Source organism: Anabas testudineus, chromosome 13 (assembly GCF_900324465.2).
Source record: "Anabas testudineus chromosome 13, fAnaTes1.2, whole genome shotgun sequence".
NCBI lineage: Eukaryota > Metazoa > Chordata > Actinopteri > Anabantiformes > Anabantidae > Anabas > Anabas testudineus.
In genome coordinates, this window is record NC_046622.1 from 9,722,595 (window position 1) to 9,746,932 (window position 24,338).

The 24,338-nt window shown below is 40.2% G+C and overlaps 1 protein-coding gene across 1 annotated transcript in view; it reads right to left on the reverse strand.

The window, feature by feature from the left end:
• The window catches only part of lsamp (limbic system associated membrane protein), a 160,606-nt gene that overhangs the window by 6,244 nt on the left and 130,024 nt on the right, over nt 1-24,338 (reverse strand). Inside the window, exons 4-6 of the mRNA XM_026341770.1 lie at nt 23,221-23,346; nt 7,396-7,527; nt 6,158-6,278 (exon numbers count right to left, since the gene is read on the reverse strand). Of these exons, the coding sequence (XP_026197555.1) occupies nt 6,158-6,278; nt 7,396-7,527; nt 23,221-23,346 (379 nt within the window). The remainder of the gene's footprint in view (nt 1-6,157; nt 6,279-7,395; nt 7,528-23,220; nt 23,347-24,338) is intronic.

The following is a 24,338-nucleotide window of genomic DNA, read 5'->3' on the forward strand; positions in this document are numbered from 1 at the left end:
AAGTATTTACTGCATAAGAGGAAAGGTCTTCACATGATTATATACCAACTTAAGTTATACTTTTGCACTGCTGAACGCTTTGGATTTGCAGGGGTTAGCTTAGTGTCAATGAACTTTCTGAGTGTAGGCGTTGTGCTTTTTAAAAGAGGAGATAAGCCTTTCTCCTTCTGGAACAAACCTGTTTTTTTTCCTTAACAGTACGACACAATGCTGCTTTTACCAGAAAGAAATCTTTAACCTCGACCTTAATGATGTGGCGAGAAAAGAAAACATTTCACAAAGGCAATGTCACTGTCCACGCTTTCACTTATCTCTGCAGAAATGTAAGATGCAAACCTTTTCTCAAGCATGAAACACACACGTTGCTGATGTTTTGTTTCCAAGCATGTGCAGTTTTTATCTGTTTTAGTAGAACACATGACTTTGTCGTCTTTTGTTTTTGCTATCAAACAAAGAGGATCATTGTTATCCCATTATGGGATTAGTATTCCGCTGAAGTGGCACTTCTCACCTGTGGGAGTCTTAATGAGCACCAAATTCTGCCAATCAATTATGTTAACCTTGAACACCTTTTACACCAAATGAATCAATACAATTTGCTGACTCAGCCTGTTTACCTCACTGATGAACTACTCCTTGCATCACCTCCTCACAACCAAATAAAAACTCTTTTAATAACCCAGCACGGCACACATAATGGATTCTGCTTGTTCTGGGCTGATTGAGCCCTTTCATATCATGAATGAGGTGCAGTTCATTTAAGGCGCCTCAACTTAATCCTGCTTAAGTCGGGATAATGTGGTAATCGGAATTTGAGCAGGGGAGCGAGAAGTTTATGCTGACACATACTTGGCTGATAGAAAGTATTAACATAAAAAGGGAAGCGCACATCATGGCACAGCATAATTTGGCTCACTGGGGAGTGGCAACTTGATAAAATGCTGAGGTTCTTCCCATAGGGACACCTTGGGAACAGTGGCGTCTGAAAGCAAGAAAGTGAGCGAGTCCTAAGGTAAGGCGAGTGCACCAGCAGTGTCCGCACTCCATCTTAAAGCCAACCCCCCCCCATCCAATGATAAGACCGGCTGCAGATATATTCTCCAGTGTGTCCTTCATGAGAAGTGACTGCACTATTAAAAAGGCCTGCCTGTCCACAGAGCATGCTGAGAGACCCAGATAATAAACAGCACTACAGGGCGCTGGGAGCCTACAGCTATTTTTTACTATAGATTACAGTGCATGATTGTAATACGCTAACTGGGGAATAAAGTGACCCAAACAGGTCAAAAGAGAGAGAACTCTCTTTTGTTTTCGCAGTGAAGGTTTGAGGTTGGCTTTACTTGCAAACAGGCTGCGAGTTCAAATGGCCAGCAGGGAACTAAATAGGAAAGGAAAGAAACGGGAAACTGGATCTCTGTCCTCTAAGTGCGACTTCTCTTCTGTTAGAATTTATTGAGCTCAACATTTTGGCCGACCATTTTAACTTTTAACACGCTGGCACACGCTGAACTTCTCCTCGCTTCTGATTTCAAGTTTATCCTAAAATATGCCTGTGTCTCTGCCAGCTTCTTCATCTGTTCTAATGGACTGGAATAGATTATCACAGAGGCTGGCAGAAATTATGCATGTCTCCCTTTTGTGGAGGAAAGTTATGAAACGTCCTCATCACCACAGTGCCGCACTTCCTTGCTTCCTCACAGGCAGAGGGCAGCAGCGCTCCGTCGGCTATCTGTAGTGATTACTTCTTGATGCACAGAGTCGCTCTGCTACATTAAACCATAGAGTGAAATGATTTGACCCCTCTATTTGGCAGAGGGCATGGAGTGTGTGCAAAGGCCTGCAGTTGCAGGGCGGCAGAGATGAAAGACCAGAGCAAATCATCAGATGGACAGATTTGATTCTGTAGCGTGTGGGAGCATCTAAAGTAGGTTATCACTGCCAGAGAAAGTGACAGGCCTGTTATGATTCAAGGCTGATGATAAATGAAATCAAGTGGAGAGTCCTGCTGAGACTTGTAACCCAGAGATGATTGAAAATGGTCCGGTGTCTGTGACAGCCATGCATCAGCTGCCAAAACACACAAACATATCTGTCTGTCAGGTTAGCCAACAACTCACTTTGGATTTAGATAGACCGATTTACTGCACAAAGAAGAACCATTCTAGTTTGAAAGATGCACGATTAGACAAATGCAATTATGTAGAATTAAGTTATGTGTTGATTTGAGGGGTTCATAACGTCTACTGCAATTTACAGCCTAAGCAGATTTGATTTGATTTACAGCTTGATCCACCACGCGCTGTCGTTTAAAAGAGAAGGGAGCGTCCTGACACCCACGTGGTAACCGTTTGATTGGTTATGAACTACTGGTCAGCTGCTTTAAGACCATGATCAGTCTCTACTGATGCTAAGTGAGTCTCTAAGTGGCACGGAGACGCTCAGATCCTGTAGAAGTCCGAGATGCTATGAAGTTATATTTCATTTATGTGTTAGAGCATGAGTTATGTTTGATGTTTTCATGTGGATATTAGGAATGACGGAAGACGGACAGGCACAAGGTTAGGTCAGTTAAGCCGCTCCACTCAGAAGAAGAGGGAGAAAAGTGAGCTTTGCAGACCAGTATGTGTTCAGCAGCTTGTGCCAAGCAGTTTGGCGTGTTTACTCCTTCAGTTTGGTTTGATTGGACAGGTGTGAGCAATGCTTTTCCAACAACAGAGCTCGACCAAAAGTGTGTGTCTCAGTCCTTTTCCGAGAGCACTGCGGCGTTAACAGAACCCACCGTGAGGAACCAAAAAAGTAGTGAGCTGGCAAAATAAGCCAAGGTTAATTTGAAATTGTTGTGGTTGTCACGCCGTTCACAAAACATTAAGGTCCTGAGTGATAGTTTTAATACCACTTTTCCTCACAACAAAGTACTTTGAAAGTATTATAGGAGATTAAGGAGAACAATCAAATACATCACTGCCAAAATAATCCTGGATCTGAGGAGTATCAGTAATTAAAATATGAACAAAAATATTAATTATGAACAAGAACATTAGTTTGTTTGTCAAACTTCAGTGTAAAGAAGGGATTAATTGTATTTGAGGTTGGAAAAAGGGGAGACAAGTCCTCTGTCTTCCCCTTTCATGGGTTTCAACTTGGACGAAAAACAGTCAGATGTCTACAGATTATGGAAGCCAAACTGCAAATGCCACATACAGGCCAAACTGTCCACTGAGCAGTGATTGTCCACTTTAACATAACTGGCAACCTTTGGATTTCTCTGTATATGTAAACAGTGTTCGTAAGGCTGTCATCAGACCAATCACAGTTCCCTAGCCTAAACAAGCACACAAGGTTATAACTCAACTGGCATTTATGTGTTTCTGCACATTTCACTTTTAATATGCTTCATATTTAAAAGTGAGATTTTAAAGAGGAAGTAACATATGTGAATCACAGTGACAATAGCACTCTCAGCGACAAGTGAGTGGATCTCCACCGCTAAAAGCTACTGAATCGGTCATTCAGCAGAGACAGTATTGTTTGAAGTGGTCTGAAAGATGCAGTTTAATCCTCACTTCTCACACAATATCATGTACAGTTTGTAGCCACCGAGTGCATATTTAACAACACTTATACTGTGTTCTCATTTTAAAATGAGTCAGAGGGAACCAGAGCAAGATGGAGACGTTGATTTCAAGCAACTCATGGCGCCAACATTATCTAAGTAGTTACAACTGATCGAATCTTCAAGAAGAGCTGTTGTTTTAGGTGTCAAAAACTGCATAACGATGTGTGAAATAAGTCATTTGAGTGGTAAATCTGGCACCGTTTTTTAAACTAGGTCCCAAGTGAGAATTAAATGCTGGGCAGTCACCATAACAAACAAGATTTCTTTGTGATTTAAATGCAGATTTCAGGGTTTCCACTGATAACTTGGGTTCTGATGAGGTTAAACTGATTCAAAGGGAAGCAACTGCAGGAGCAACCCCCCGACTAAACAATCAAGTAAATAAGACACAACAGGCTACAGTGCATTAGCTCTGATTCTTGGGGAGGGGGGCTACAAAATTAACTAGCCAAGCAAGGATAAATGATTTTATTATGGTGCATTAACATCATCATCCAAGGAGAAAGTGCAATAACACCTTTCTCTAGAAGAGAGGAAAAAGGGGCTATGAACAGGCACACTGCCAAAATCCTCCAGGGGAGAAAACAACTGAGATAGATGGAGGCTGGAAACAACAGATAATGCAAAATATTTCAACAACCATAAATCTTTCTATTCAAGCACTCGCATGATAGGCCTATTACTTTAGAGACCATATCTGTGATAACACTTAGGACATTCCTCTAATATTTTTCTCCCAATCTTCACTGAACTTTTAATGCTGTGGTCTGGATGCATGTAAAATTGCAGATCATGCTGCTCCACGTGCAATATTTTTGTCATTAACTTTTTCCACTCGAGCGGCTCCGTACCGGATCTGACTCAGATGGTGAGTTTGCAGCAAAGGAGGGAATCTCTGGGGTTATTAAATGACAAGTGTTGGAATGGGGGAACTGGTTTGTCACTGCCGTTGAATGTCATTACACTACAATCATTTTCAAGTGTTTTCCTGATATGCGCACGACACTTAAAGTGATAGCTTTCCCGATGAACATCTGTGTCTGGTCACACGATTTGCAGTTTCACAGGAGACAGTACAGTGCAGGAAGCCTGATTTCCATTTCAGTAGAATTACTTGTGGTATGAGAAATGGGTTACCGAGATTTTCAGTGACTCCAGTTCATAAATTGCATGCGGGCGAATGCTCGATCTGCTCTTCTTCTTCTTCTTCTCTTCTCAAAAGAATGTCACAGAATTCACAGCTGTCTTACACAGCGATGTTCACCGAACAATGGAATAACAGCCTAGTGAGTGATTAAGTGGGTGATTAGTCATTATCAAACTACACAGATGATGTCATCAAATTATCACCGGGATGTGACAATGGGACCACCGTGAGGGCACATTTGACAAGGGGATCAAAGAGATCCATTGTTCCCACTGGGTAAAATGATATGGAGCATGTTTGGCACAGAGAATAAAGTGATGAGGCTGCTGCCACAATTGTGGGAAGAGGGGGAATCATCTCGAGAGAAAACATGTTGAAAGCCTGTGACCTGGGCCACTTCAAAAAGGACTGCTCATTGAAACACAGCGGGTAGGACGCCAGTGTAGTCCTGTTGTTTGAAGACAGCTCTGAGATTAATGCTCATATTTACCAAAGGGTTGCACTAAGGTAACAGTGTTCATTATGGTTTATAATTTAAAAAACAATGCTATTCATTAATTTTGCTCATAACAATAAAGTCTCTTTCTGGCTGTCATAGTCATGCCTAAGTAAATTCAATATAAATCTCATTATTTTGCCACGTAATTTTAATTGTAGGGGCTACAACATCAAATTGCGCCTTCCCTTAAGGCAATTCAGGTCAAGTGATGTAAAGGTTATTTTTGCAATGTTTCATTATATACGTGTCACCAGCCTGCATGCTGTAGCTGTAACTAATAATCAGTCATCACAAATCGGTATTTTTCCAAACTGACTCAAAATAATTAAAGTGTAAAGTAGTTTAATACAAAATTAGGTACAAAAACTCTTTCCCAAAGAGTTGTTGCACAAGTACAGTAAAAGCTTTTCAAAGTGTTGTGAAAGCATTTTTCAACACTTCATTGTTTCCAGTAATTTGACATGGAAGGCAGAAGGTTTTCCATACTGGAAGCATTATAGGAGATCGTTACCGTAATAAAGAAGCTTCAGAGCATCAGGGTACCAGCCTTGGTGGATCAGCCTTACAGCTGATGGTTGTGATAAATGAGACTAATGGTGTGTGCTCCATTTAATGGCTGGTTTGACCGGTGGTAAACAACTCAAGTATTTTAGCACAGGCTAAAGCATAAAACAAATGCAAACTGAGCTTGACACATCCTCGTCTATCAGCGTGTTTTTTTAGCTACATTTGTATTCCCAGATGTCATTCAAGGTCATGTTACCGTAAAATGTCTCAGTGCAGTCCGAAACAACTACAGAAGATCTTTTTAAGGTGGATAAGATGATTGCAACTTGATGCACTTGTCTTTTTGTTACACTGTTGTAAAGACTGATAAATGTGCAGGAAGTTTTACCTTTTTTCATCTCTGTACCATTCGAACTCTGGCGTGGGCACAGCAGTGACTTCGCACTGCAGCATCCCCATCCGGCCCACCGGAGTTTCCGAGCTCTGGGTTTTCCTTATTGTCGGAGGATCTGCAGAGTAACACAGTGTCGACATAAAAACAACAACCAAACAATTCTGATGTATGGCAAAAACCATGCCTTCTATTGCCAGTCAGTGAATACAGAAGTACACCCATCTCATGTGGCACGTCTTGCTTTCTTTCGGTTTTCTTTTCCTAAAAAGTGAAATACTATTATTTAAGAAATAGTATCGTGTCAAGTGTGTCTGAGTAGTATGACTGATATAAGCCTGAGGCAGAGTTAAGCCTTTTGACATAATGACAAAGTCGCTCTGTATTGACTCTCACCAATAAAAGCAAACAAGTAAAACAAACAGACAAATATATTGGACAAGCTGAAGGCTCTTTTAGCTTGTGTGACTATTTATCCCAGTGTTATGATATCAAGTCCCAAAACTGCTGTAAAATAAATTATTTGGGGTTCGACTTAAAACGAGTCAGTGCTAAAAGTTCAGATTTATCAAGTTTTTGTGAAATCATTCATATACATATAAACGAATTCTGCAAATATCACACTGGCCAGAAATATATCCCATGAGGATTAATGTTCATTTTCCATTTGGAATTAAACACCAAAAAGTGCCCTAATATAGAAATATTTATCATTTAATCCAAGCACTCAGACTTGGCTAAAGTACTGTTTGGGCAAACAGCCATAAGTGATTTGTTCAGATCAAAGAAAATTCTGTAACTCCTTTGCGGGGAGTTGGTTGATGATGTCTCATGAGCTGATCATCATTCCTGAACAGCCAACATATGAATTACACTCATCTGATCCAACGTAGACTCCTCACAAGATGTAATTAGGTGATCTTATTTTGAAATGCTAAGTGTCTCTTAAATGAAGATGTGGAAATTAGTATGGAAATTTGCAGTTGCAATCAAAGTTATAGAGCTTTCTTTTTTCTTTTTTTTACTTGGATTTGTGTCAGCAACACTCAAGGGTTCTCCAAAACTTTCAAGATACAGACTTCACTTCTGTTCTAACCTTAACTGTAATCTTGACTTTTATCCGGATTTATCTGTTGAGTACTGTTTATCATCCATGTCTGATGTGAAACGTGACGAGAAAATTCAATCACTGTTCAATTAGGAATACACTGCAGTATGCGTCTGTTATTACTTACAGTTGACAACCACGTTGACGTACTTGATGTCTGGTGTGGCAACGTCATTGCTGGCCTTGCATTCATAACGACCTGCTTGGTTTCGCATGATACCTATAATGTCAAGGAACTCTTCTCCTTCCAGCGGCTCCGCTGCAGAGTGGAGAAAGAAGGATTGAGAGAAGCAAAATGGAGAAGAAAAACATAAAAGGAACAAAAGAGAAGGGAGAGGAGAAAAAAAAACAGAGGTGAGAGAAGTTAATGTTTGAGCTCTAGTGCAGGGTAATGAGTTCTTTATGACTCCTTTTCATTTTCACTCTTATTTTTCCCCAGTGACTGAACCAGCATCATGTACTGGTCAGCTCTGGGAAATGAGAACACAACTAAAAGATAGCTCTTTTTTTTTTTACTGATCATCAACTTTTTGACCCTTTAAAGAAATAGTTCAACATTATGGGAAAGTTAACCACTCTCATATCGGTCTATTAGCTATGGAGCTGCAGCGAGCAGAGAGCCTAGAAAGCACAAGGCTGGCTCTCTCTGAGAGGAAAGAAATAGCTACCGACCATTGCATAAAGCTCAATAAACAGAATAAAAACAATGCAAAGGCTGCAAGTTGTGGGTGAGGGTTGTGTGCCAGGCTATTTATTGGCTGGGCTCAGTTATTTTCTTAATGCTTGTGGCCAAGAAATAGTCGGTTTGGACAGCAAAAGGCTGTATGGAGTCACATGTGCAATCCTCAGATATACACACCGAGACTGAATTTAACTGTAGGTATAAAGGCACTGAAAATGGGGGTATTTCAGACAGACACACACTTTTCTCAGATCTATATAATGATCGACAACATAATCTCATACAATATACACAAATGTCATGTATATAGTTTCTTTTGTTATACTGAACCTACAATACTGAAACAGACTGAAACTGAAACAATCACATTCTGTAGTAAAATATCATAATAAAAATATACATTATCTAGCAAAATAATCTGCAAAAGAAAAAAAAGCAGGATAAACAAACACACTTGAAAAGTGGATATTTGTCAGAGTTACGCAAAGACACAGACTTCCCTTGATGCTACGTTTTATCTGGTTTCTAAACTCTGGCATGATACGAATGTAAATCTGGTGTCCCCTAAAATGGACGTTAGTTTTGCCGCCCACGTCCTTTTGGCTTGTCTACCTTTGGAATGGAGAACAATACAATAAAATACAAAGCAATAAATTCTAATACAGGATCCACCCCAAACAGAAAACACTGTGTATTTACATGAATGTATAAAAGAAAATGCATGTTGTAAATGTCATGTTTTGCAGTATCAGATGAATGTTTAAAGGTGTTGGCATTCTGAATGAAAAAGTAGAAAAAGAAAATTAAGAAGTTTGCAAAACAGATCGGCCAACATGTTGGTCGTGGTAATTGTTCGAATTAAGTTCACAGCACACACTTTAGTGCCGTGGCTTTAGTACATTTATAGTGTTGTAAACACACTCACAGAAAAAAAAAATCACTAAAGCACTCCATGAAAAAATAAAGCACAGAGCTGCTTAGTTCTTCACCTCAACCTGCATGAAGTAGTCATGCTTGTGGGACTGTTGGGCTGTGAAAAAATGATATCAGTTCTGATATTAGAAAGGTGTGGGGGAAGATACCTTTTCTCCATCCATCAAGCACTTGCAACATTTTAAATTTAAAAGCCGTAAAGAGATAAATTAATAAGGGAGCTGATTTAGCTGCAGCATGCTTCCACATCCATATTTCACAAGAGAATAGGAAATAAGATATGTACTGTGCAATTCAAATTCACAGACAGGCCAAGTTCAAGAATTAAATACTTTACAACTGAAAGTTTATTCAATATTCAGCAAATTGTTAACCTTCGTTTTAGTAGTTGTTTGTGTGAGAAATTCAATTAACACAGGAATGATATGTGCAAATGTCAGACAAAACATCCGAACTGCAGACAAATGTCTGAGTATTTGTTTAATGAGTAATCCAACTAATTAGCCATGTTAAGAACATAGTGTCTCATTAGGAAAGAGCCGCTATGTCTTATTAAGATCCCTGGGTGCATCAAGAAGAGGAAATGCTACATTCTGCCATGTTCATTGCAGTTCACCTTTAATCCCACATACAGGAAGCATTGGTGTGAAGCCACTGAGATATGTTTATTGTGTTCAATCATGTATTTTATGCGACATAATACTTTAGTTATTTGGTGTGTGTAACATAACAGATAAGTTATAATTAATGCTGCCTATGATATACACATTATACACAACATGTTTGACCTCAACATTTATGCATACATTCAAGACGGAAAATGAAATGATTGGAAACTGTAATAGCATAAAAAGAATCATGTGTTTTGCAGGCAGTAGGTCAGCCGTGCAGATCTCAGGGTATTTCTGCAAAAGATACAATTATCTGACTGAATGAGGGAAAGAGTCCCAGAGGAGCCAGCGAATGCAATAACTACAATAACATATGGGTCCCTTAATCTAGGAAAATAAGGAATAATAAAATCTTGGTGGTGGAAATGAATTGCACATAGGAGATCTCTGGGGTGGGGTGGGGGGGGGGGGGGGGCATGCACCACCGCCTGTAACAACAGTAAATGTCAGTAGTCTCAGTTGTGGGCAAGTTCATGCTCATGTTCCGAGTGAGGGGCTGCAGGCTCTGTGAGACCGAAGCGCTGTGCCCTGAGAATTGAACCGGCAATTTCAGGGCCCCTGATATGGGAGGTTAGTTGAAAAAAAAGGCGGCTGTTCTGCTTTGGTGAACACACAAAATGCTGTGTCGTTTCATGCCATGAAGCTCACAAAAACAAGAGTTAGCAACACCCCACAAACATCAGCCGAACTTTTATACACGACTGAAGCTCAAATGCCGAATATCTCGAAAACTTCGCCGGGCTTTGTTGTTTGACGCAGAAAGAAAGAAAATCAGAAACAAACAAGCACAAAACAACTCAAAATTGGAATAGTGATCACAATCAAGTGCATGATTGAGACGGAGGTCAGCTGATCCAGCCTTATTTGATGTGGAATGAAAGATCAGTGGGATCATGATCAAAGTCTAAGACATCTCGTATCCATCTCTGGCTGGACGCTACGCGACTAGGCAAGTATGATTGAAAATCTGTTGCCATGGAAATTCTACTAAAGCTCGATCTCTTCTTCGGGGCTTTGGTTTGGTGCTGGATGGAGAGTGAGAAAGAGAGAGAGAGAGAGGGAGAGAGAGAGAGAGAGAGAGAACCAGGTGACGGCGAAGATCAAAGGAGAGAGACGAGAAGAGAAAGAAGAGAATTTAAATGAGAGATCAGAGGAAATGGCTTGATTAGTTGTATAAGCACAGCAATTAGCTGTCAGTAATCTCACCTGTTGTGTGTAGAGTGCATCATAATCCTGAAGAATGAATGGGACACGATATATGGTCTACAGAAACAATCAATTACAATATAGCATGTCACACATGTTTGTCCCCAGTGCAGCTTCCTGCAGATGAAATGCGCACTTCACGTGTTATCAATTTAATGAAGCATAATAAAGATAGATCAGTTCATCTTCTTTAGGGAGAATTAATAAGTGTGTGTGTATGCGGTTGTGTACACACACGTTATTATGCCTGTGTGCTGAGCCGTAATATTTCTATGGTGGGTATGAAGCAAGCGAGCATGAATAGGAGTGACGACACATTTCCTTGAAGGTTTTCAGGGAGCAGTGAACGCAGTGACTGATTCAAAGTGTGCACATTAGAAAAGCCCCATGAATTCTGGCATTACACTGTATTATATCATCACATTTTTATGCTAATCTAGATAAAGGAGGGAGAGAGGGTGACAGAGGGGAAAGGAGTAAATTAAGTATGGGAAGGATGACGTGTGACTATATATTTATATATATTTTTTCCGTATAGGTCAAGATAGGTAAGTTATTTAATAGGTATACAAAGCTGTATACAAAAGGTATACAGCTTCAGTAACAGCTTGGTGTCTTTTCTTGGTGGAGCAGTGGGTGAGAGGGATTGTAGACCTGGATGTGGGAGATGTTTTGTTAGTGGGGCATTGTAGCTGTGCTACAACTAGTGTACTAAAGATGGAAGAGATGCAGTCAGCAAACTGTAGTTTGTCATCAATGATTCTCTAAATTGATGTTCTCCCACAGAATCACCTTTAGAAGAGTTTAAATTGTGTGAATGAGACAGCCTAAGCTTTTCTATTTGTGTTGTTTTTATCCACAGAATAAGGTGAAATCAACATTTGCCATCTCGCTGTCAACCTTCAGCTTCCACTGTGTCTTAAGATGTTAATGATGCGTATTCAGGTACAACTTTATGGTATTTCTAATTCAATCATTGTCAAAACTAACCACACAGATACTGGCAAGGCTTTCATGGCTGTACCATCACCTCTAACATATTCCTTCTCCTTTTTTTCCACACTCATTGACACACACGCACGGACAAAATCACACAAACACACACACACACACACATGCGCTTGAAGGTCAGAGTTTGAATCCCAGCCAAACAGCACTGTGATTTTTGCATGTCCTGTGATTATACATTATGAGTGTTTTTCTCCAACTTTTCTCCTGGAACACCTGGAGTTGGGGGCACAAAAGAGTCAGCAGCCTTGAGCTACACCAGCTATAGAATTCACAATGAGCATCACAGAGAATAGACGGCAAAATGGATTGTCTGATTTCTACTCTGAAAGAAAAAAGCATCACGATCGCAGAAGGTGTGCTGGACCCTTGAACTGTACTGTTTGGGCAGTATCCTCCTGTCAAAAGTGATACAGTTTTAAATATATTTTTTGATATGTGCTCTAAGTGCATGATTGTTGGAGCTATCAAAGTTTTTAATAAAGCTAGTCCATGACTAGCAGCGAGGACTGTGCCACTAGTCTTAAACTAAACTACTCTTGCAAAGCATTTCTTTCAGAAAGCAATGTTTTAAGAGCTGTTGAGAAGTAATATCTCACATGTGGGAGTTTGATATATTGGTGGAAATAAACCCTCAGGCATACAGAGAATCAAAAATCACTTCACTCAAAAAAAAAAAAAAAAGATACTGTAAATGGAAACCATGTAATAATTGAGAATTACAGGAAACATCTTGGAATAATTAAGTTACACACTAAGCTGCATCACAGCCGAGAAATGAAGCACTTCAGCCGGTCTGTCTAGCCATTATCATTTAAAAGCTTCTGGAATTTGTTGGAAAACTAAATAAAAAAAAAAAAGTCCAAACTTTGGGACCTTCCAAAGTTGAAATATTTACTGAGTACTAACAACAAGTCAAATATGTTTTTTTGTTTTAGATTAGAGATTTAAATGTGTTCTTTAAACCGCCTTTCACCCTGTCTTGGACGACGGCTCAAATTGTTTTTCTGCCACTCTCTAATTTGCCATGCAGCCCTGGCTCTAGCCATTCTGCAAAAACAGTGCATATAATTGCTGTCTTTTTCCACACATTATTCTGTTGAAAGCCCCATGGCCTTTTGGGATATGCAACAGCAGGCTTCTGGAAGCTGTGGGGCCTGGAATAAGTATTGTACACTTCTACAAATGTCTGCTGGATGCTGATTTGCATTGCACTGGCAATTTTAGGGTTGTGTGAAGAAACTACAAGTTTTCCATGTCAATTAAAGGACTCTGTAGGAGTGAGGGACAGGTGTAGGATAGGAGAACCAACACACTTACTGTAGGTCCGTACATGGCCTCCACCTCCCAATGCAACAGAGGGGACCAGAGGGGGAAGAGAGAGGCAGAGACGGAGGAGGGGGAGGGGTGAGGGATGTGAATCACAAACTGGCAACTTCAGCTGGCAACTGGATGGCACTTATTTGCATATCCTCATGCATCATTCATCAGCATCATTTTACCACAGTGCGAAACATTACATTTATTTTGCAAATGCTAATTTATGTTAAGCAGTTGATTTTGAGAAACTTCAGAGTTGAGTTGCATAAAAGATCTTGCGACATTTATTTTCTTTTGTCTGCGTGAGCGTGACAGTGTGTGTGCTGGTGTCTGTATGTGCGCACGTACCCATCACGCCCCTATGGACCCTCAGTAGAGTGTGTGTGTGTTCGTGCTTGGACCGTTTGCCTTGACTTCATCTATAACAGCCACATGGCTGCTATCTTCCTGTCAACAGTTAGTGTGATTTAAATGATAGATCAACACATAATTACTGAGTAAAACTGAAAATATGACTTAGTTTAGAAACTTTACCTCATTTAACTTCATAGAAATCCTGTTGCCCAAACCAAACATGACATAAAATGCAAATATTTATCAATGGAGCAAAATATTTCTATGCTAAAAGTAAAACTGGAATCTAAGTTCCAATGCTTGTGTCAGACATTAAACAACAAATTTCCTTTTTACACTAATAAAACATTCATCTCTGCTCTCTAGTAGTTTATGGAAAATCCACCTGATGTGTTTTACATCCAGGAATAAAAAAAAAAAAAAGCATGACACATATCCTAATGGGATTCATCTTGCTAATGTGCTGAGTTTTATTTCCTGAATTCTAATGTCCTATTACGCTTGGCAGCAATATCTGAGGAGAAATCCTACATGAACAATATCTTTTCAGCAGTCTGAGGACAAAAGGAGAACTTCCACTTCTATTCACAAGCCATTTGCTGCCTCTGCTACTGGCGGTGCAGAAATAACACAGGTGTTGGAGCCAAAAACAAGACGGCTGTTTATTTGCCGCTTCTTGAGCCGAAGAAATGATATGCACAGTGGAGCGGTGCAGCCGTCTGTTTTTCTGAACACTGTCATTCCTCTCTCTATCTCATTTCCCCACTCTCTCCTTCTTCTTCAAACTGCTCACAGACCTTTGTTGTTGTTGTTGTTGTTTTTTTTAAGCTGCTTCAGTGTGGTTCCTCTCGATGTGGCCACACATTGTACAGCACGGTGTAACGTGCGGCTGTTTGCCTCATCCAGGTCCGATGGTTTAAAAGGAGATTAATTGTTGATAAAGCAGAATAGGTTTAGTGATTGAATTCCCATGAAGGGGAGTTGGGTTGCTTTTTCTCCTACTCACCTGATAAACGGATCTAGTCTATTGTTGTGGGAAGACTTCTCATTAGTGTCTGGATAGATTCAATGGGCTTGCGCTCGCCATGGGAGAAGAGGCTTTGTGTTACAGGAGGATAGCAAGGTCAGGCACAGAGTATCACCGCTTACTCCTGTATCGCTGTTTTTTATCTGCCCTCTCCTCTCATGTACACACACACAGGAATAGCATCATTCATACACCCACAGTGAGAGTAAGATAAACTCATAACCACATTGCTGCATCTCTAAAAGGCTGTGTAAGGCTTGGATTTATGGATACATGTCATCAGTAAGTGCACATAAAATAGTAAAAGGATGAGTTTATATATAAAGATATACCACTGTCATGTGCACTTGTCACTACACATGAGTTTTATTTAGTTACTGAATATAACACCTACATAATAACTGTAAATGATTTGTCTGCACTGTAACTGACAGATGACATTACTCTGTGTAGCACATGTAAAGTTGTGTAACAATTTGATATTTTTATAGACCTACTACTACTACTACTACTACTTGTCCTATTACTCGTCATAGTATTAGGGCTGCTGTAAGGATTAAAATAAAAATGTAATATTACTATTTTAAAATGCGAGCCACATTCTTTTGGCCAGCTTCTAGGTGTGACTGTGGGTAACTGTGTTAATGTGATTTGGCCTTCATGAAAATGCGAGGTGGCCTCACAGTGAAAATACCCAATAATTAAGTTAAAAATATCTGAATAAAGTGGTAATTTTAATAAAAAACCTAATTATATTTACAAAAAAAAAAAGAATTTGGATTACCCAACTCTAGGATTTTAGTATGAAATTGCATTTTCCCATCAAATATTACAACACATGTATAAACATGTATTACAATTATTCTTCTATTTCTAATATTTAACGAAGAAAAACACACGTTGGTTTCTTTCAAATTAACTAGGCTATCCACACACAGAAATCATTTTCAGAGCCCCATAGTGAAGTGCTGACTGTATTCAGATCACTGTATAGACTCAACCAATATTCTTGCAACACAAGTTGAACCTGAACTTGAGGTCAGATATTTTCCCTGTAAAAATGTTAAGGCTGCTATCAATATGATAAATAATGATTTAATGTAAAGTTATATTCTCATGCATCACAACACAAGCAGTAGCATTTAGCCACCAAGACCTGCTTATGTGCCTTCAGTCGGTCTTGACATTCATCCTACAACACTGGATAGATGAACAACATTCTTCCAACACATATATTCCCTCAACTGTAAAAAGGGAGCAGTGTCTAAAATGTCATCTCCATAATTTATCATTTCAAAGCATTCCAACATTTCTCCACTAATTTCGTTTTTTCTTTCATTTTTCATTTCTGTGTTGCTCAAGGGCATGTGAGAAGAGGCTAGATAATGCGTCTCCATTCTCCATTCTCTTCTGCTACTTTTAAATTTGTGCAGAAATTCAAACCATAAACCTCCGAATCACAAGTTCACTTCTCCTTCAGGATACTGCCTCCCTCAGGGGCCGTGTGTGACTGGGGGCTTTTGAAAAAGTGCTTATGGACTGAAAAAAAAAAAAAAAAAGTGCTGAGTTTCGGTACAGTTGTGACGTTAAACAAGTAGGAGCTCCAGTGTTGAGCTCGGCCCAGCGGTGACTACACCTAATGAGGGTGGGCAGACCCGGGGCGAGCTGTGCTCGTGATGTTCTGAACGCCGTGTGACAGCAGACTGATTTCAGACCAGCTGCTGATGGTGCTGATTGTAAACAAACAAGCGACAGTCAGCAGATCTGAGACCTGCCGAGAGATGAATGAACAGCTGTCTTCTCTTGCTTCGCAAAGGGATGGTGTTCAATTGGCACACATGCACACACACACACACACACACACACACAAAAACACAAGCCTGTGCACAGCTGAAGATGGGAACAGGAGGTATGACCTGGACTGTTCTGACAAAGACCTGTCACCACCTTACCCTTCCCTCCCGCAATCACCGGGGCTGTCAGCTGACAGCCTGGCACACGATGATGTGTGTGTTTGTGTGTGTGTCCTGCCTAATCTGCTCACACTCTCCTACTACAAGACTATCTCCAGTCTTGCCTGGAGATAGGCGCCCTCCCCTCTGAGAGACACAGATACAGTATGTGCATATGTGCAAGTGCATGTGTGTACTGCGCTCTTGAACTCCATGTGTCTCCCCAGACAGTGAGATGAAGTGCAGAGAGGACAATTGAAGTGACTGTCATAGTCTGCTGCAGGAAGAGATGGGAGGATGATGGAAAGAGGTGGAGACAGAGTGAAAATGAGGCAGACGAAGACAGAGCGACAGCTGAAGATGGATAGACAAAGAGTCACAGGGAGGAACAGGGAGAGGGCCTTCCAGACAAGGTGACAGTGCTGGGGAGTCTTTCCTGAGCCTGGTGCTGGAGCATGGCCGACACTGGTGAGGCTGGCGTGGGAGGGATGTCAAGGGCACTCAGCATCAAACCTCTAAAAGGCTGCCCTGCCAAGCACTGTTATAAAAGGGTTATGACTTCAATATTCAGACAGATCATATAGCATAGAAGCTTGGGCTGTGATCCAAATCAATTCATTTGGACAGATGTCTTTGTTGCAATGAAACTGCTGTGGTAGATTCATAGCTTACCATTTAAAGTTAGGAGATGCTATTATCTGGGGGGCCTTAAAGGTTCAATGTGTTGCTCAAGGACATTGCAACAGTAAACATGACTGCTGATGGACAGGTTATAGGTGCTGAGGAGCTTAAACCTTTGAGATTTCGGTTACAGGGCGTTCTCTGCAGCCTTTTGTCCATTCAAATGCCAGAGTGCAGCATCGTAAACAAGTCAAGGCTGCTTTATAGCTTGAATTTAAATCATCAGCTCCTCAGAAATCCAGATGTGTGTGCCTTTGCTTGAATGGAGCTAAGGTTTACTGTAGCCGTCCTCCCTGCAGCGCCAACACTCATATTACACCAGAGAGGTGAGAGGATCTTGAATGCATAATTGAACGTTAATTAACTACTGGAGTTACTGTAAGTAATGATAAGAATGATTGCACATCTAATGAAACTGGCCATTTGCATACTAAAACGCTGTTCTCTCTAACGTGATCTCCTTCCTGTCTCTCTTTTCCCCCTGTCTCTTTTTCCCCTTCCTTCCCCAGGGATAGCATAATTTCCAACAGTTTCTCTTCTTTCCAGCGCCACATGGGTCCTCTTTGTGTCATGGAATACCAGAGGCAGCCAGAGGGCATGTATTTTTCATACTTGTCTGGCTCATATTTTTGGTGGTCTTAAGAAGGCATGCAGTGAACGATTCCTTGCTTGACCAGTGGCTCCATTTCCCCCCTCATCACTCTCAATGGGGTGCTGCAATCCTCCCAGCCTCCCACTGCCCAGAAGCTCCAATGCCCGACGTTCTGCTACTGTTCTGGGGTGGTTAAAGAAAAACAGGAGCGGGCCGAGGGTAGTGGGGTCAAGCTGGGAACCAACCAACTTGAGAGATGAACACGCTTGCAGGTTTCAACACATGCATGTCGTTCAGACACTGGACACTTTGAACATGTACACTGTGCATCCACTCTCTCTTCCTCACCCTCGTCTTTTATCTTCCTTCCTTCGTCCCAGCCCACTGAATAGCCCTGCTTTCCCAGTCCCTCCATGCTCTATTGATCATTCACCTCACAAGTCCGGGCAATGAGCTATTCAGTCAATATTCACAGCAGCGCCCACGTAGTGGCTGAATAGAAAAAAAATAAAAAAAGAAATGTTTTGATAAAAACTACAAGACCTGCAAGATGACACACTCCGCGCAATATGCCTCCTGTCTCACAAGTAAAATAGATGTCACACTGCTTCTGCAGGCAGTAATACACAATATGACTACCTCGGATCTTCAAAGTCTCCGCTACTGCACTCAGTGACTGTGGTCAAAGACACCTATTTAATGAGACACCGATGTGATGACACGTAAAACTGATGCGTTGGTTGTTTGTCCTGTGGTTCTTGAGCTGGTTGCATAGAAAAGCTGAATGGAGCCAATAGTTCCAGTCAATATTTTTACATTAAAATTCTATGTATATACTGCTTACTTCTATTGATGAATTACATTGATGAAAAAGCCAGTTTAAAGTCATTCATGGTTGCTAAAGAATATATACGGATCATCCACAATTAAAGGTTTTCATCATTACTCTGGCCACTAAAGAGGGATGTACCTTACTGAAACTCAGCTCAAGTGACGCTGAGCATATGAAGAAAATAGGTACACATATATTACATATATTTTAACAGGTATCGAGTAAGACTAACAACAATTAAAACCCTTTAGGTGAAATGACACATGCACGCTTTAATGAGTACCTTGTTTGCTTATTTGCCTGCGAAAAGTGTCTCCTGCCTCTCTGTCATCTTAGATCATACTCAGAAGACTGTAATATTTACCAAGCCACAGTATTCCTCATTTCAGCTGATGGCTCTCAGCAGGCTTGACACACAACGTCAGAAATCTCTGCTTCAGACCTGCTTTACCAATGCATTATGAGACATCAAAAAAATTCACTCAGCTCGGTCCCAACAAACAGACGAATGTAGCAAGCAGTAACCAGTCTTTGTGCCTAAATGACAAACACAAGCAATATGTTTGATATAATAATAAATATATACAGCATTATACTGTACACATCCTCAGCACTGTAATCGCTCTCTGTTTATTTTTTAATCTGTTCGGCATGCCATGTTATTATTAAGAAACCCAACACGTCAGTTATAATCTAATTAGCTTTGTGAAAACTTGGCAACAGAAGCAACAACAGTTAGTGCGGAGCTGAGAAAGAGCAGTTTCTGCTTGGATGGCCCCTGAGAAACCCGGCTATTAACTATCTCATGAACTAATCCTAGGATGGAATACCAATTTACACAGTCAGCTGTCAACGTTTGACTCCAGCACTGGAGGCTTCATTCAATTCAGGTTTCAAGAATTGTATAGGATTGCTTTAGGTTTCACGTCTGAGCCCCTGAAGAAAAAACAAAAAAAAAGTTTTACAGCAGACATATTCCAGAGCTGATTTGTTACCAGCTGCAGTTTGATGACTTTCTAAGTTGTTACAGTCAATTTGTCAGTGTGGTTTGTAGCAGTCTCACGTTTTACAGTTTGTCAGATTGATTTAAAGCAAACTGGGCTCCTTGCTTGCTCCTTTGGCATGAATTCTATTTCAAATTTTACAAAATACATTAAAAAAATGCATAGTGTTACCTGTTTATACTGTACTGCAGTAATATCTCAATGCTGAAAACAGTCTCGTTTTGAGGGTCTGCCAAAGATTAACTGCTTAAGCAGGTATGCATATATGACTAGGACAGTAAATTATTATTGAACACAGATCTGCTGGTGATGTTGATGATGATGATTATTATTATTATTTGTCAGAATATGGTAAAGTCTAAAGTGACATAATTAACAATCCAAACCCATATATTTAATATATATATATATATATATATATATATATATATATATATATATATATATATATATATAATATATTTAAAGCTTTGTCATAAAAATGAGGAAAGACAAAAAAGCTAATTTGACATTGACTGACTAACTGCTGAATTGAATCATTGCAGCTTTAAATATGACCGACTGAATTGGGCAAAGTGAGCTAGTGCCATTTAAACCAGTTTTCTTCACGTATATCTTTAAGGGCTTGCTCTAGCTTAAGGTTAATTGTCCCTAAGGCCCACATAGCAACAATCACTACAACACCATCCACAATAGGATGGATTATGCTTTAGCTAGTGGAGCTCATCCTTTTAGAAAAATTTACATTTCCATTGGGGACTTTTCAAAATGTGAAAAGTGTCACCATGTCTTTTTCTCTTCAAACAGTAAGGCACAGTTTGTTCCTCTGTCAAGGCCATGCAAATGTATTTTCTAAAAATAATTGCTCATTTAACACACTTCGCGGGTCTAAAGAGAATTTCGAGTTTAAAAACAAACAGTGTATCCTCTGTCTGACAGACCAAAATCTCAGGGTGAAAGTCATTAATCTGAAGGACAGTTGTATTATGTGGCCTAAAGAAGATACCACACTGTCATCAGTTTAAAGAAGATTTTCCACACGATGTGCTTGTATCTGTGTTTGGACGATCTCAGACTGCAATTTTGTGAGAATGAGAGTCTAATAAATTGACTACGAACACTTGCTAAATGAGGAGATTTTGCCAGGTTCCCTCAGTAAAATCTGTGGTTTAGGATTAGATTTACATGTAAATTAAAGGGGGCTTGAATTATGCATGCAGTGGTCAGGGTTAAAGTCAGAGAAAATAATGTAGTCACTGGAGGGCTTCAGAAAGACAGAAGCACAGGGAATCTGGCTATGTAGTGAGTTTTTTTATTTTTATTTTGGTTTTGTATGTGCGAGGACCATTTCATTTCCACACATTCATGCTCAGCAACATGCACATAAAGCCACCAATCTGAATATGAATATACATGCGGTTATGTAAGGAGGAGCTCCAGCCAGCTTTTTTGGCACTTGTATTGGTGACTCAGACCCCAAATTGCAGTCTAGTCACAAATTTGACTTGAAAGGTGGTGCCTGCCACGGGACTGTGATGCAGAACAAACCAACTGTCTAAATTGTGTATAATTAGCCATTAGCGCTAACCTTGACCTCGTGATACTGCTGTTTTGGATGCCTGATGTTTAAATGAGCTTGTTAACTTTGTTTAAACAGTTTTTCATCACGTATTACATTTTAATAATGAAGTGTCTTTTTGCATAAGCAACTGCCTGTTGCTAATTTGAAGCACTTTATAAATGTATTATTTGTTAAAGGCTGCTACTAAAATAAACAGACACATAAAATACAGGTGTCTGTTTATTTTCGGCTACACATTTTATTATTTTGTTTTATTTAGATTGAAGTTACATTTGGAAACGTTAATTATTCAGCTACCACACACAAAATGCTTAATGTGTTTGCCATCTGCGCCTATTGTTAGTTTAAATATATTCAGTTAGTGCATCTCCTTTGAATGCATTCCCTCTTATAGGTTTTAGCTTTTTCTTAAAAGAAATATAGTATTGTGCTTAGAAGCTTTTAGTTGTGGCTCCCTTTTGCCAAAAATATAGTTTAACTGCAGTAAAGTTTACCAAGTCTGACCATTACCATATGGAGACTTGATCCTCCTGCTACACAATATTTCACTAGAATACAACAAAATATTCAGGCTCTGAACAAAAGACTTGAATCTCGACTTGGACTCGTATATTGTGACTCATGAACATCTGTGGTCCCAGCAAATAGTTGAGAGCCTCGCTAGCTGAGCGAGGCGGCGTTTCCACTCAGGCAGACGATAGCATGAGGCAGTGAGACCACAGGCTGCCAGACATCATTATCTCTCTCAGCAGTCCCCCACACGCTCTCGAACTGGGTTAGACTTATGGATTCTGGGGCGAAAGACACCCACAAAACAACATAACAAAAATATCAACAGTTCCTGTGTTTGCAAATAGTGTGGGCCCCCCTCCCCACCCCTTCTCAGCGGCCACGTGTGCTTATGTAGACTTACAGGATTCGTTCCTGCAAGGACACTGACAGGATTTCCATTTTATCACACTGTTTCCCTTTCACCATTCACACTGTTTCAGCAAAGAACAAGGGCTTGTTGAAGGTGGTCTGCCCACTACTTCTTCAACAAAACAAAGAGAAAGTGAATAATGAAAAGAACAAAAATACCTTATGGAAGAAATTGCTGCACCGGCCTAAAGCCAAGTCTACTGGAGCTCCAAAGGTCTACCATTGGATGTTGCTCTTTACCTCCCTCTATCTCCGAGTCTCCATTCATTTTCCTGGAACAAAAGCTGTCTAAATGTACAAAGAAGCTTTACCTACAGCAACTTTGTGAGTTATCTGAACCTTGAGGGCTCCTCTGCAGAATTCTAGGAAGAAAATGAAAAGGAGCTTTCAGCTTTCACCACAGATGTATAAAGCAGCCAGTCAGATCCATATGGCTCTCAGGATTAGGCTGAACAAATCACTCTCCTTTAATGTAAGCAGACAAAAAAGGCAAATCCACCTATGCACGTTGTTCAGCGTCAATGTGCCGGAAACAGATGTGTTTGATGAAACATGTCTAGGGAGTTGACAAAGTGACGCAGTAACTGATGAAAACACACAAGCAGAATGGCTTTCAATCACAGCCAGGCTGGAGCATCACTATTTATCACACTACATGCTTATCAGTGGTTGGAGAGTGGCTTTCTCCTAACCTAAATCTCAAAGTGACAGTGTCACTAATATCTGAGGAACGCGTACTGTACATATCTATCTATACACTTATGTATATTACTGTTATTTAAGCCTTTAGACTATTTTTTATATTTAGGAAAATCCACACCCTGCAGCTTTGGCTACTAATAGCTCTTGTTTTCACTATGATATATGACGTTCTGAGGAGCACAGTATTTTTAGTGTGTGTGATGTGTCAGTCAGTTGAAAACTTTAAACTTCAAAAAAAAAAACAAAAAAAAAAACCTTATAACAAAAATACGGATGGTGCAGCATGTTTGGAGCACATTATTTATTTATCACACATCTCGAACCCTTACATACTGTACAACATTAAATGATGCCGATGATGTTCAAAGAGAAACTTTGGTTTTTAGGTCACATAAAAAAATAACCTGGCCTTTGTATGATGAAAGACTTTAGAACAGCACTAGACTGGCGCACGTGATAATGTGTACTGATGGGATGATTCTTACCTAAGGGGTTGAGCAGCCGCCAGGTGATGACAGGCTCCGGCCTGCCACTGGCCAAACAACTGAGCGTCACGTTGCTGCCCTCGTTCACTGTGATGTCTTCTGACACCTTGTTGATGTTGGCTGGAACTGGAGACACAACAAACATGACATCAAGGTTAATAACATTGCTATTTTTCATGAGTATGAAGAGCAAAATGTGCTTCATCTCGCACAGAGCATGGTGCAAAACGTACTGAGAGATTCCAACATGTACAAAATTACCGGCCAACATTTTTGTTCTTTTTGTGTAACTTGAATTTCTGAACATGTTTTATTCATATTTTCCACTAAAGAAGAACATGTTTCCTCAACAAAAGAGGTGAGACTGTTCCGCTAGACGCCCTGCTAGCTTATCATGAGAGAACAGAAACTGTTGGCGACTGTATAAACAGAAGTTAAATGCAAACATGAGCTGACCTTGATTCTCTCACTTAAAAAGTTTGAAAAAAAAATGCTTTGGAGAACCGTTTTTCCTCCTGCTATGGCCCTCAGAGGTACTTACTGTAAACTTTCTCAACCAAGGATCCAAATAAGCAATTTAATCTCCTGCCCCGGGACCTGAGCTCATGAAAACAGATTGCTTCTCTTGTCATATGGGGACCCACCAGACGCTTGGCACCGATTCTGACTTTAGACACATACTTTCAGAAAAGTAGGCTTTAATACACGACTCAAAATGTAAAGGTGAAATGAAGAATCTTTTGAAGTGTCTGTATGTGTGTGTGTGTGTGTGTGTGTGTGAGAGACACTAATGTTCAAAGTACTACAGAGTCATTTCATCTCGTCTCAGCGTTTAATGATCATCCTGCCTTGCAATCACCATCTAGTCTTCATTTCTACTGCTCTCACTCCCACACAAACAAAAACAGAAGCCTAAAGAGAGAGAGAGAGAGAGAGAGAGAGAGAGAGAAACCCAAAGAAATAGATGAATTGAGATGACAGAGGCTGCCTTTAAGTGAGTCAGCAGCTAAGATGCAATTAATCACGAAGTTTGTAGAGGGCATACATCACTGTTTTCACAAACTGCGCATGAAGTAGTTAGGATAACGTATCATTTATGCAGATATGAAGCTAGAAAT